Source organism: Mus caroli, unplaced genomic scaffold, assembly GCF_978045245.1.
Source record: "Mus caroli unplaced genomic scaffold, Mus_caroli_1 scaffold_11, whole genome shotgun sequence".
Taxonomy (NCBI): Eukaryota; Metazoa; Chordata; class Mammalia; order Rodentia; family Muridae; genus Mus; species Mus caroli.
In genome coordinates this window covers 79,074,009-79,087,738 of record NW_028227266.1, presented here as the reverse complement: position 1 = coordinate 79,087,738, position 13,730 = coordinate 79,074,009, and the positions used below count along the sequence as shown (strand labels likewise).

The 13,730-nt window shown below is 40.8% G+C and overlaps 1 protein-coding gene across 1 annotated transcript in view; it reads left to right on the top strand.

The window, feature by feature from the left end:
• Nucleotides 1-11,541, top strand: part of Impg1 (interphotoreceptor matrix proteoglycan 1) — a 113,402-nt gene extending 101,861 nt beyond the window's left edge. The window contains exons 14-16 of the mRNA XM_021172849.2: nucleotides 3,094-3,289; nucleotides 9,814-9,880; nucleotides 11,464-11,541. Coding sequence (XP_021028508.2) covers nucleotides 3,094-3,289; nucleotides 9,814-9,880; nucleotides 11,464-11,541 — 341 coding nt within the window. The remainder of the gene's footprint in view (nucleotides 1-3,093; nucleotides 3,290-9,813; nucleotides 9,881-11,463) is intronic.
• The last annotated feature ends 2,189 nt before the right edge of the window (nucleotides 11,542-13,730 follow it).

The following is a 13,730-nucleotide window of genomic DNA, read 5'->3' as shown; positions in this document are numbered from 1 at the left end:
AGTAAAAGTAGAAAGAGGTGGTACTGAAGGGTAAAAGAGAACAGAGAAAGAAAACAGAGAACCTATTATGTTTATTTTGTAGGATTATGCTATCTAATTTCTGTTTTATTATCTTTTGACTTTTAAGATGGGGGTTCTATTGTGTTGCCCAAACTGGTCTCTAAAGTCATAGTTTGAGCAAACCTCACAAGTGGTTGGAAGTACAGACACATGCCACTGTATCCCTGTTTTATTTTTGGTTGACATACAATAATTGTACATATTTATTAGATACAATGTTCAGCATATATATACATTTTGTTCTCAATTATTTACAGATAACAATTTAATATATCTTAAACATTTATTATTTATGATGAAAATATTCCAAATAATTCTCTTCTAGCTGCTTTGAGAGACAAAATGCATTATTATTAATCAGTATGACAGAAGTGTGTATTAGGACACAGAATTTTCTCCTCTCACCTGACCAGAGCTTAGCACCTGTGAACCAATTTCCAGCTCAGTATTCCCAGAATCTGGAAATCATTGTTCTGCTCTCAAGAGCAATTGTTTTAAACCTGTGTGTGACTGGGATCATGCAAGCTTGTCCTTCTGTGCCTCCATGATGTTTCCAAGTCATGTGTTACAAATGAAAGGATTTCGTTAATTTGTGTGTTCTTTTAAATTTTTACTTTTTCTTAGAGAGCGATTCTCTCTCTCTCTCTCTCTCTCTCTCTCTCTCTCTCTCTCTCTCTCTCTGTGTGTGTGTGTGTGTGTGTGTGTGTGTGAGAGAGAGAGAGAGAGAGAGAGAGAGAGAGAGAGAGAGAGAGAGAGAGAAAGAGGATATTATAAGACAGAGCAGAAAGCACAGAAAGCCCACAGACCCAGAAAGGATCTCCTGGAGCTATAGTTACAGATGGTTATGACCCACCCAGTGCAGGCAATGGAAAATGATATCAGATCTTCTGCAAAGTAATACATGCTCTTATGCACTGAATCATCTCTCCAAATTTCTTGGTTCTACATCTGAATAGTAGTGTGTGTGTGTGTGTGTGTGTGTGTGTGTGTGATCTATTTTACCCATCAGTTAGTGGTCAGTTAGGTTGTTTTCATGGTGAATAGTGCTTCAGTAAATGTGGAAGTGCAGTTGTCTCTGCAATGAACTGATTTTATTTTCTTTGAGTAATGTCTTAGTGAAGAGACACTAGGACCAAGGCAAATCTTATAAAAAGTAAGCATTTAATTGAGGTCTTGCTTAGAGTTTCAGAGGGTTAGTCCAATCTCATCATGGCAGAGAATATGGCAACATGTAGGCAAGTATAGTGCTGGAGAAAGTAGTTGAAACATTCTTCACATTGTGATCTGTAGGCAGCAGGCAGAAAGAGAGAGACACTTGGCCTGGTATGGGCTTTTTTGAAACTTCAAAACCCACTCTGGTGACATGATTCCTCCAACAAGGCTACACCTACTCTAACAAGGCCACACCTCCTAATCCTTCTAATCCTTTCAAATATATCAACTCCCTAGTGACTAACCATTTTAATATATGAGCCTGTGGGGACCGTTCTTATTCAAACCACCACAGGTACATACACAATAGTGGTATTGCTGGATCATGGGTGGTTCTATTTTTAATTGGAGACTGCCAACATTCTGTTTTCCATAATGACTGCACAAATTTACATTCTCATCAATAGTCACATAGCATTCTTTAAACTTATTTAGCCAGCACATCTCTTTTTTAATATAAAGCCTAGCAAATCCTGCTGAATCAGAGTTCTATAAATGTTCCCACTAGGGGACTATTGGCCCAGAGGGTTTCTGAAATCATCATAATACTTAAATACATACAAGTTCTAATTCCACATATTCTGAAGCACATTTCTGATCATAGTCTTTCCTTGGGAAAAAAATCCTCTGTGGATCCTATTGCTTGAACCATGCTAATCCCTGTGGTTACTGAGGTGGCAGTGAGAAAGTGGTGTCTGGTGGTTGCTGCTGTTGTTGTTGTCTTAAGTCTAAATATCTTAGCATGGCATTCACAAATGATGGTAACATGCCTTAACTGTCTCAACTCTGATCTTTTCCATTTGCATGCCTCTGTTCCTTGCTAACTGGATCTTTCCTGTTTTCTCTTTTCCCCTCTATGCCTCTGCCCCTGCTGCTATCCCTGATGAAACATCTGTCCCAGTGTAAAACCATGCAAGAGAAGCTAGTTTAATTTTTAATAACATTTTATACACACACACACACATATATATGTATATATGTGTATACATATATATATATATACATATATGGATATTCTACATGTGTGGGTGTGTATGCTGGGGCATGTGCAGAGGTCAGAACTGACAACCTATGAAAGTCAGTTCTCCCCTCCTATTATGTGGATCCAGGGACTCGATCTTGGGCAGTCAGGCTTCATGGCAGGTACCTTGACTTGCTGAGTCACCTCACTGGCCCTCATTTTAAAACCTCAGTTCAAAACCAGATTGACTTGGCTCCAAATTCTTCTTTATTTCAAACTCATAGTGTTCTACAAATTGGATCCCATATATAGAATTAACCATGTAAATTACTTTCTGGGACTTCAAGAAAGAGTGTTTTGACACATGACTGCCTACTCTTGGCCTAAGTACGTAATGGACCCTGTAATATGAGTAAAAAGAAGACCTTTTCAATGCAGAAAGGACAGTAATCCAATGGCTACACACTTGATGCTTTGGTGTTGGCTCAGTATCAGTTCTGTACAAGCAAGCACAGGTTGATGAGGCCAGTGTGCTCCCAGACTGAAGCATCCTAAGATACTCTAGATTTACAATTCCCTTCCTGAAGGAATCGGTTTAAGCAAGACCTCCAGATGACTTTGCTGTGCTCCGAAGTCTGTGCATAATTACAGTTGGAGCTAAATATATTACCGCCCTGGTCTAGATTTGTTTATCAAAGATACGAAGTGTGTTTCTCATTTTTCTCCAGCTTAATCAGTCCAGCATAGCCCACTCCAAAAATGGGGCGATGGCAAATACATTTCTCTCTCAATTTTGACTGCGGCTAGTCGCACTGTGTAGACGCCCATGCATTCATCAGCATCGGTCCTGTCTCTTGCAGTTGATCAGGCGGATCCCTGCAAACTCCTAGACTGTGGCAAATTTGCCCAGTGTGTAAAGAATGAGTGGACAGAGGAAGCAGAGTGTCGCTGCAGACAGGGACATGAGAGCCATGGGACCCTGGACTACCAGACCCTGAACCTCTGTCCCCCTGGAAAGACTTGTGTGGCCGGCCGAGGACAAGCAACTCCATGCAGGTAGGTCAAGTATGTAGATTGCAGACCCAGAAAAATCCATTGCTCACACTCTGAGAAAGCCACCATGTGGATAAATTCATGTGCTCCTCTAGACAAAAGTTTTATTTGGGATATTATAAGTTGTGTATAAAACAACAGGGGGATATGTTGATACAGGATCCTGCTTGTTGAGAGCTTCTTCAAGGTGCCCTCACCATTAAGGGTAAATACATTGTAATGCACCCAAGTGATATTTGCGAAGTTGGGAATGATACAATCACAGTGTTGTGCATGTTATTAGTGAGTATGAAAAAAAAAAAAAAAGAAGGAACCACTTTTGTAGGTGAAAGAAATCGTACGTTACTATAGAGCTGGGTTCTCCAAGTTCAGCAGGCAGCCAAATCTCTGGGAGCCTCATGAAAACATACATCTCTTACCTTTCTCTGTCCTGCTTCTAACCAGAGGTGAGATCAGGGCTCAAGTACAGCTGGAGCAGCAATGCAAGGGGCAAGGGTCACTCAGGAATCCTGTTCTCTCTCTCTCTCTCTCTCTCTCTCTCTCTCTCTCTCTCTCTCTCTCTCTCTCTCTCTCTCTCTCTCTCTCATGTGTGTGTGTGTGTGTAAAATGTGGAGCATTCTGTTTATAAGCACAACCGCATCATTCCTCATAAGAAAACTAACAGAGAAAGTTAGACGATTTGTAACTCATCCCATCGCCTGTTCTCTCAGTGTCCATATTTATGTAGAATTAATTTGTAAGAATTTTCTAACAAAACATGAAACTTGGCAGACTTGTTTTATAGACAGCTCACTCTCTTACACTCTTTCTCTCTCTGTCTCTGACCGTCTCTGTCTCTGACTGTCTCTGCCTCTCTGCTCCTCTGTCTCTGTCTTTCTGTCTCTCTGTCTCTCTCTGTCTCTCTCTGTCTCTCTCTCTCTCTCTCTCTCTCTCTCTCTCTCTCTCTCTGTGTTTGTGTGTGTGTGTGTGTGTGTAGGTAGGTAGGTAGGTATTGTATCATCAAATGTGTTTAAAGGTCAGAGGTCAACCTTAGGTGTTGTCATTCCTTACCTCTGTCCTTGAGACAGGATCTCTTATTTACTGTTGCCTATGCCAGCCTAGCTTGACACAAGCTTCCACGGCATCCATTTCATTTTCCAATGTTATGATGGTTTGTATATTCTTGGACCAGGGAGTGGCACTATTTGAAGGTGTGGCCTTGTTGGAACAGGTGTGACCTAGTTGGAATAGGTGTGTCACTGTGGGTGTGGGCTTAAGACTCTCACCCCAGTTGCCTAGAAGTCAGTCTTCCACTAGCAGCCTTTGGATGAAGACATAGGACTCTCAGCTCTGCCTGCACCATGACAGCCTGGATGCTGCCATGCTCCCACCTTGATGATAATGGACTGAACTTCTGAACCTGTAAGCTAGCCCAAATTAAATGTTGTTTTTTTATAAGACTTGCCTTGGTCATGGTGTCTGTTCACAGCAGTAAAACGCTAAGACACATGTCATCAGAGAATCTCTGGTATTAAAGACCTCATTACCTGCCAGGCCTTCTGGAGTTTCTGGCAACCTAAACTCAAGTCCTCCTACTGGCATGGCAAGAGCTTTGTCCTGTGAACCATCTGCACAGCCCGTCGGCTTGGTTTTTAAACCCTGAACATTTCCTCCTGTCATGAAGTATTTTGTATAGTAACATTTTTTAATTAATCTTTTTATTAGGTATTTTCCTCATTTACATTTCCAATGCTATCCAAAAAGTCCCCAATACACTCCCCCCCACTCCCCTACCCACCCACTCCCATACCTTGGCCCTGGCATTCCCCTGTACTGGGGCATATAAAGTTTGCAAGTCCTATGGGCCTCTCTTTCCAGTGATGGCTGACTAGGCCATCTTTTGATACATATGCAGCTAGAGTCAAGAGCTCTCGGGTACTGGTTAGTTCATAATGTTGTTCCATCTATACGGTTGCAGTTCCCTTTAGCTCCTTGGGTGCTTTCTCTAGCTCCTCCATTGGGGGCCCTGTGATCCATCCAATAGCTGACTGTGAGCATCCACTTCTGTGTTTGCTAGGCCCCGGCATTGTCTCGCAAGAGACAGCTATATCTGGGTCCTTTCAGCAAAATCTTGCTAGTGTATGCAATGGTGTCAGCGTTTGAAAGCTGATTATGGGATGGATCCCTGGATATGGCAGTCTTTAGATGCTCCATTCTTTCGTCACAGCTCCAAACTTTATCTCTGTAACTCTTTCCATGAGTGTTTTGTTCCCAATACTAAGAAGGGGCACAGTGTCTACACTTTGGTCTTCGTTCTTCTTGAGTTTCATGCGTTTAACAAATTGTATCTTATATCTTGGGTATCCTAAGTTTCTGGGATAATATCCACTTATCAGTGAGTACATATTGTGTGAGTTCCTTTGTGATTGTGTTACCTCACTCAGGATGATGCCCTCCAGGTCCATCCATTTGCCTAGGAATTTCATAAATTCATTCCTTTTAATAGCTGAGTAGTACTCCATTGTGTAAATGTACCACATTTTTTTGTATCCATTCCTCTGTTGAGGGGCATCTGGGTTCTTTCCAGCTTCTGGCTATTATAAATAAGGCTGCTATGAATATAGTGGAGCATGTGTCCTTCTTACCGATTGGGACATCTTCTGGATATATGCCCAGGAGAGGTATTGCTGGATCCTCTGGTAGTACTATGTCCAATTTTCTAAGGAACCGCCAGACTGATTTCCAGAGTGGTTGTACAAGCTTGCAATCCCACCAACAATGGAGGAGTGTTCCTCTTTCTCCACATCCTCGCCAGCATCTGCTGTCACCTGAATTTTTGATCTTAGCCATTCTGACTGGTGTGAGGTGGAATCTCAGGGTTGTTTTGAGTTGCATTTCCCTGATGATTAAGGATGTTGAACATTTTTTCAGGTACTTCTCTGCCATTCTGTATTCCTCAGGTGAGAATTCTTTGTTCAGTTCTGAGCCCCATTTTTAATGGGGTTATTTGATTTTCTGGACTCCACATTCTTGAGTTCTTTATATATATTGGATACTAGTCCCCTATCTGATTTAGGATAGGTAAAGATTCTTTCCCAATCTGTTGGTGGTCTTTTTGTCTTATTGACGGTGTCTTTTGCCTTGTAGAAGCTTTGCAACTTTATGAGGTCCCATTTATCGATTCTCGATCTTACAGCACAAGCCTTTGCTGTTCTATTCAGGAATTTTTCCCCTGTACCCATATCTTCAAGGCTTTTCCCTACTTTATCCTCTATAAGTTTCAGTGTCTCTGGTTTTATGTGGAGTTCCTTAATCCACTTAGATTTGACCTTAGTACAAGGAGATAGGAATGGATCAATTCGCATTCTTCTACATGATAACCTCCAGTTGTGCCAGCACCATTTGTTGAAAATGCTGTCTTTTTTCCACTGGATGGTTTTAGCTCCCTTGTCAAAGATCAAGTGACCATAGGTGTGTGGGTTCATCTCAGGGTCTTCAATTCTGTTCCATTGGTCTATTTGTCTGTCACTATACCAGTACCATGCAGTTTTTATCACAATTGCTCTGTAGTACAGCTTTAGGTCAGGCATGGTGATTCCACCAGAGGTTCTTTTATCCTTGAGAAGAGTTTTTATGATTAGAATGGTTCATTCTTTATAAGTGTCCTAAATTGATTTCTACTGGAATCAAAATGAATGAGGGAAGCTCTTCAGTGGGCATGGAAAGGAATGGAGATGTGATCAGACATGAATGTGTGCTTAGGAGAGAGCAGAAAGCACAGGGTTATCCTCAGACTGTGGTAAACACAGAAAAGGTTTGCAACCTCTGCTCTCAAGGGCTTCCACAGAGACCCATGTGAGGCCATTTTCAAGAGCATGGCCAGCCTTTCTCAATCACAGCCTTCAGGCAAACAACCAAATGCTTGCTTGGTGTATGCCTTGGTGTGTGAGATGGCTGGCAGGCAGTTCTAATGTCCTCATCCTCCTTTTGCTCACTCAAATGGCCACACTCCCCAATGTCACACCACATGGCCATCTACCTCACAAGACTCCATCTGCAAGAAAATAGAGAGATTTCTTCTCTTCGTTACAATAGTCATGCTGTGAGTATTACGGCATCAACACTTTTAAAATAACTACCTGACCATGACTAGGAAGCAATGTTCTGGGGTCAGATTATGGTTTTAAAGGGCAGTTTGGTAATCAAGTTAGACATGGTCAAGAAATGGCCATGCATATATTCCTTCTCTAAGATGTAGTTAGTTTCCTTATTGGATAAGACTGCAAGAGTCCACCATGAGCTTACTGAGGCCATGAAATGTCATTACAAATTACATTCTTAAGAACATGCAGTGCAGGGCATCCAGGAAGTGAAGCTGATGATTGTACATGGGCTATCTCTATGTCTGTTCCACTTACGGCATGAACACGGTTTCACATGGGTCTGAAATTCTGCTTATCAAGTTCCTTTGGAAATTAGAAAGTGTAAGAGAAGACAGATGATAAAGTACAGAGGTGTGTGGCTTCTCAGTAAGAGAGCCAACTGACAGGAAATAATATTTGTGACACCCAGAGAGGTGATAAGCAGAACAAAGGCCACCTTCAAAAGAGACCCTTCTCCACCAGGGAGTTCCTTTGACAAAGCAGGGCAGGTCAACAAGAGAGGGATTGACTAGCCACTCAGGGGAGTACAGCTGCCTCTCATTTACAAAAGCAGAGCTGCCTAAGCCTGAAGAAATCACTTTTGAACCGGGTATGGTGGCCCAGCTCTTCAGAGACGGAGGCAGGAGGACAGCTGCAAGTTCAAAACTGGCCAGTTCCAGTCTCCAGACTCCCTATCCATAAAACAAAACAAAATTTTTATAATCTAAAAAGGCCAACCCTAATGAGACACCACCCCCTGAAGACATTACTATTTCCCTGGCAGACACAGGCAAGAAGGCTAATAAATAAATAAGATTAAAGAAAAATATAGCCTATACTGTAGACAAGCTACTGATGATGGTGGTGGTGGTGGTGATGATGATGATGATGATGGAAGAAGAATAAAGGAAGAAGGTGGTCAGTAAAAGATAAAGCGAGCAATGAATACAGAGGTGATACTCACAGAAGAATTCCAAAGACCGATGAATGTAGAGGATCCTCAGTCTCGCTGTAGACAGGAATGTCCAAGTACAGTTGGGATCCTATGTGTTGCTCATGAGTTTGGCTAGAAGGTTAATAATACCAACTACAGATAATGTTTCATCCAAAGCCACACCACTTGTAATCATCGCTGCTGGTGAATCTGTATGTAAGAATTGTTCTCTTTCAAGATGTTTTTCAGCATCTCTAGAAAATAAATGTGGCTCAAATACTCTACTTTTAAATAATTTTTATAGTTATAACTATTCACTGCTCTGGACCAGGTACTTCTAGGTTCTTGGCCTCTTACCAAAAGAGTTGAAAATGAGCGCTCACCTGGAATTACAGAAGCAGCTAGGTAAACTGGACAGAGTGGATTTCAGAAGGATGAACTATTAGAGACTGACAGTGAGTCACACAACTGAGAGTACTCAAGGCTCACTGACTGTAGCCTGGAGCCTTTATTTTATAGCAGCTACAAAAAGGAAGAGCTGGCTGCTAAGAAGCATGGTTTGGATGCTTTTCTATCTTGATTGATAGGTTGGGTTGTATAATTTACTTTTCCTACCATGTATGTCTCATCCCCTAGTGAATTTGATTTTGACTATATGCATATCTAATTGTGCACGACATAACATGGCAATGAGAGGATTGTCCCTAAGAATGTGGCAGAGGACACAGTCCCATCTTACCCATGTGCACCCAAAACAAATTTAGGCCAGGTCAGACTCTCTATTTTCCATACCCGGATACACTGGGACTACAATTGAAGAGAAACTCTCAAAATGTGATTGTTTCTCACTGAGGGTGAGGAAATATAGTGTTGTTCAGAGATGGAAGGGTTCAGAGTGTTCAGAGGGGAAAGAAGCAAGAGGTGGAAGATAGGAGAATGGTGGGTGAAAGTTACTAACATCTGCTATGCAAAACTATTGATTGTCACAGAACTTGATAAATAAAGAAATGCATATACACATTTTAAAAGATTGAGAGAAATAAATGTTTACTTATAAGGAAACCTGAGTAGGAAAAAATCCTCTAGGTATTATGCCCATTTTATGATGAAAAATATAAAGTGAAGACATGTATCTTATGAAGAGAAAGTATATAATATAACAGCCATTAAGACTAACCCTTACTTGAATAGCACTGTGAACAAAATGCTCTGAGAGCATTCTGAGAGCAACTCAGTGCTTGGCTTGAACAATCACCACCCTTTTGCATGACAAGCTCACCCTCCCATCCTTACCATGCGTTTCTGTCTACCCTTCTGAGACCCATGCCCATGAAGTAAGCCATCTGAGAGGAGAAAGTGCACTGGCTGAGCCTTCGGTGCTGTGCTAAGTGCTTTCACCTCCAAGAGAGCAGCAGCCTGGCTACTCCTACAGTGGAACAGAAGATAATACTGATTGTTTTTTTTTCTTGCAGGCCACCAGATCACTCTACAAACCAAGCTCAGGAACCTAGTGTTAAAAAGCTACGTCAGCAAAATAAGGTAAAATTGAACTTTCTTTGTTAGTTGAAGTAGGTTGGATTTTGGAGGAAAAAAAAATAGAACAAGTTCAACACCTGCGCTTTTTAACATTTTTTTAATGGGGCTACATAAAGCACCTGTTCTTTATTTGGTACACTTTAGAGCTGAATGGGAGTGGGAAGAGGTATTCCCTGATGCAAGGATGGAGACTGAAAAATACCCAGCAACTGAAATATGTCCCTAAAATAATTAAGTCGTGGAAATAGACTAAATGTTTTATAATATTCTCAATCTTTTCTTTAAAAAATTGTGAGTAATCAAATGTGATTTTACAGAACTGAAAATTCCAAAGTAATAATGTTTGTGGAACTGAGTAATTTCATGTAAGTTATGCTTACATTCTTTGTCTTTTTGGAAATAGGCTATAGAGCCCAGGTTGGTCACAAGCTTTACAGCCTCCTGCCTTGGCCTCTGCAGTGCTGTCGTGGTGGCAGGTACCAGTCACCACACCTGGCTTAATTTTCTTGTTAATTTCAAATAACAATCACCCACAATTTTAAAAATGTGGAAGTAGCAGTATTTTTGAAACATGAACAACTTCAGAAAGTCTTCAAAGTTAAAGTCTTTTATAAAACAAATTACTTTAACAAGATTATTTTATAAAAAAAAGAAATAAGTGTTCTATAGTCAGGGCATATCTATAGTCAGAGCTTTTAGTTTTTAAAAAAATAACTTTGTGGGAAAAGATTGGACTTTTTTATTCCCAAATTACATCTTTTGTTTTTAATTATAAGAAGCCTTGGATAGTAACAAGTGGTAGAAGCAACATTGCCCATGGTAGAGATAATCAATAAAACAAATTCCGCAGGCCTGCACCTGGGGTGGTTACCTGCTGGCATCCCATCAAGGACACAGTAAACATGAGACTCGGAGGAATAATCCTTACTAAGCTGCACACTGGGAATGAGTTGTGCCATCTGAATTTTTGAAACCAGGAAAAACTGAAGAAACAGAACAAGTTGAGATACGGGCCACGAAGTGATGACAGGATGTAGGGTCTGATATTGATAAAATTTGATGTTATTTTGAAAGGCGATTTACTTTCCTAAGGAAAACTGTATTCAACTGTCAACCTCCTGAGCATAGAGCTAACACTAAGAGACAAGTCGTTTCATCCAGGATGAAGCAAGCAGCAATTAAACCTTGAAATATCAGAGGCTTGTCTTTTCATGATGTGTGTGTGTGTGTGTGTGTGAGAGAGAGAGAGAGAGAGAGAGAGAGAGAGAGAGAGAGAGAGAGAGAGAGACTACGAGTAACAACAACAAATGTAGATTAATGCTGTCCACTCTAACTGGGAAGAAACATGGTGAAATTCATGCACAGACGATTTCCTCCAGAAGATGATCAGCCTGGAAACGTATTAGGTTTAAGAAAGGAAAGGATGCAGTCCCAGTGGGTTATAAAGTTAAGAATAAATGGAATCCATTCTGACCTTTCAAAGGTTTCCTAAATGGCAGGCCCACTCTACCAAGGGTAGTTGGACCAGAGGTACTTGTTGATTTGACTTTAAAGGAGCTCTTACAATAAAACTCTTTGTCTTCCAGATAGTCAAGAAAAGAAATTCTGAACTATCAGCTATAGGATTTGAAGAATTTGAAGACCAGGACTGGGAGGGAAATTAAAAGCTGGAATCATATGCATTATGTTGCAAACTCTGTTGAAAGGAAACTTTATTTCTTTAAAAAAGGTGTATCTGTTCTGTTAACTTCTGAAAAACAGAGAGAGAGATTCAGTGGTCATTGGAATACAGGCACGTAATCAACTTTGAGACTCAGCATGCTTGAACAAGAGCAGAGTCGTGTATTTGATGACAGTTAAGCCTGGTTGGGGGGGCGGGGCACATATTTTTAGTCAAAACTCAAATCAATCATTGGAACCCATTTGACTATTTTTGGACAGTACTCAAGTAGAAAAGATAAGGTTAGCTTTTTTTTTCTTTAAATTATTACATAAAGCTTATTTCAAATAAATACAACTTGTTTTGTGGGTTGTACAATATTGAGGATCTGATTCTTTTATATATTGGAATATACAGTTAAAAGATTATCATTTGGGCCAGAGAGACAGCTAAGTGGCTCTTCCAGAAGCCCTGGGTTTACATCCCAACAGCCGCATTGACTGGCTCACATACATCTGTAAGTCCAGCTCCAGAGAACAAACACCCTCCTCTGGCCTTGGTACCCACGGGCACACAACCACACACAGACACACCCACGAAATTTTTTAAAGTAATTGATTTTTTAATTAGGGGTGGAAAAGCAGGCTGGAGAGATGACTCCGTGGTTAAGAGCAGTTGTTGTTCTTCCAGGGGACCCAGGTTCAGTTCCCAGAACCTACAAGGCAGTTTCCCAACTATTCATAATTCCAGTTCAAGGGGATCCAGCACCCTCTTCTAACTGATACTGCCAATACCAGGCAGCCATGTGGTGCATATGCATTCGGGCAGGCAAAACACTCAGACACACAAAAAAATTTTAAATCTTAATTTTGAAAATATTTTAGTTTTAAGGATGATCACTGTGTGAGGGTCAGGTCTCTTATGTATGAATGTAGTACCAAGCACTGTGATGAGTATATGTATGCTCCATTCTATAGTCTCCTCTCTCTCTCTCTCTCTCTCTCTCTCTCTCTCTCTCTCTCTCTCTCCCTCCCTCCACCCCCCCCCATTTGTATGTGTGTGTGTGTGCAGGTGTGTGTCTTCCCTCTCCCTCCTCACCCTCAACTCTCTCCAGTTTTTAGGCATTCTGGTTTTATACAAGCAGATCTTGGCTTACACAGTAGATTATTTTGTTGCCCACAATTTCTGAATTGCTCTTTAGAGAGACAGACAGACAGACAGACAGACAGACAGACAGAGAGACACTGAGGCTCACATATAGACATTACAGGAAAATCTTATGATTCTCACCACCCTAAAGAAAGAGTCTGAAGGAAAACACTATGTCACTGAGAAGCTGAAGAGGTGAGGCTGTACAACATGACATGATGAACAAGGTCTTCACACTCTCCTGTATGTATCTGTATTGGTACCAATGAAATACTTTCAGCATTTAATATGCTACTTGATGGGAAATTCCTATCCCTGCATCTCTTCCAAATCCAATTATCAAATGTATTTGGGGCAAAATATATCATAAGTTTAAAAATTTAAGTACTATATTCATAGATTTATAATAAAGTATACCTATATTTTACTAGTGACTCCATGGATTTGATGAGCAAATGAAATGGGTTATTGTAATACTGCTATGACAGTGAAATAGTAAATATTGGTAACAATATTTAACAAGGAAGCTACAAAACCAAAATCAAAATATTTCCTCATAATGAATATGATGATTTGAAAAGTGGTATTCTCACATGAAAAAGAGATACAAGACTTTAAATTCCTTCCTGTTGGTCTCTCAAATGGGGAGCTTGCATCCTTACTCCTCCTCCAGACTCCCCACCGAGGAAGCTCTCTATCTGGAGTAAGAATGTCACTGGTTATAGTGGCAAGGTCAAAAACTGGAGAACAGTAGCAAAGATAGACTGACCAACCCGATCCTGTATCCCTGGAACATCCCGTATGGAGGCACAATTGGTAAAAGCACGGCAGGCCAATCACAAGCAAGTGAAATGCTTACATAAGGAGAGAGAACTGTCTACCCCTTCCTTCCCATTCCGGGTCACTCATCCACATTTTAGTCCAATGCTAAGGGACAGGTTTCTATAGAGAAGCTAAGTTGGTAAAACATTCTATATAAAGTGAGGAGGGGGGGTCCCAGTGTAGGTTAAATGCTTCTAATTCTTTGGATCATCCACGGTTTGG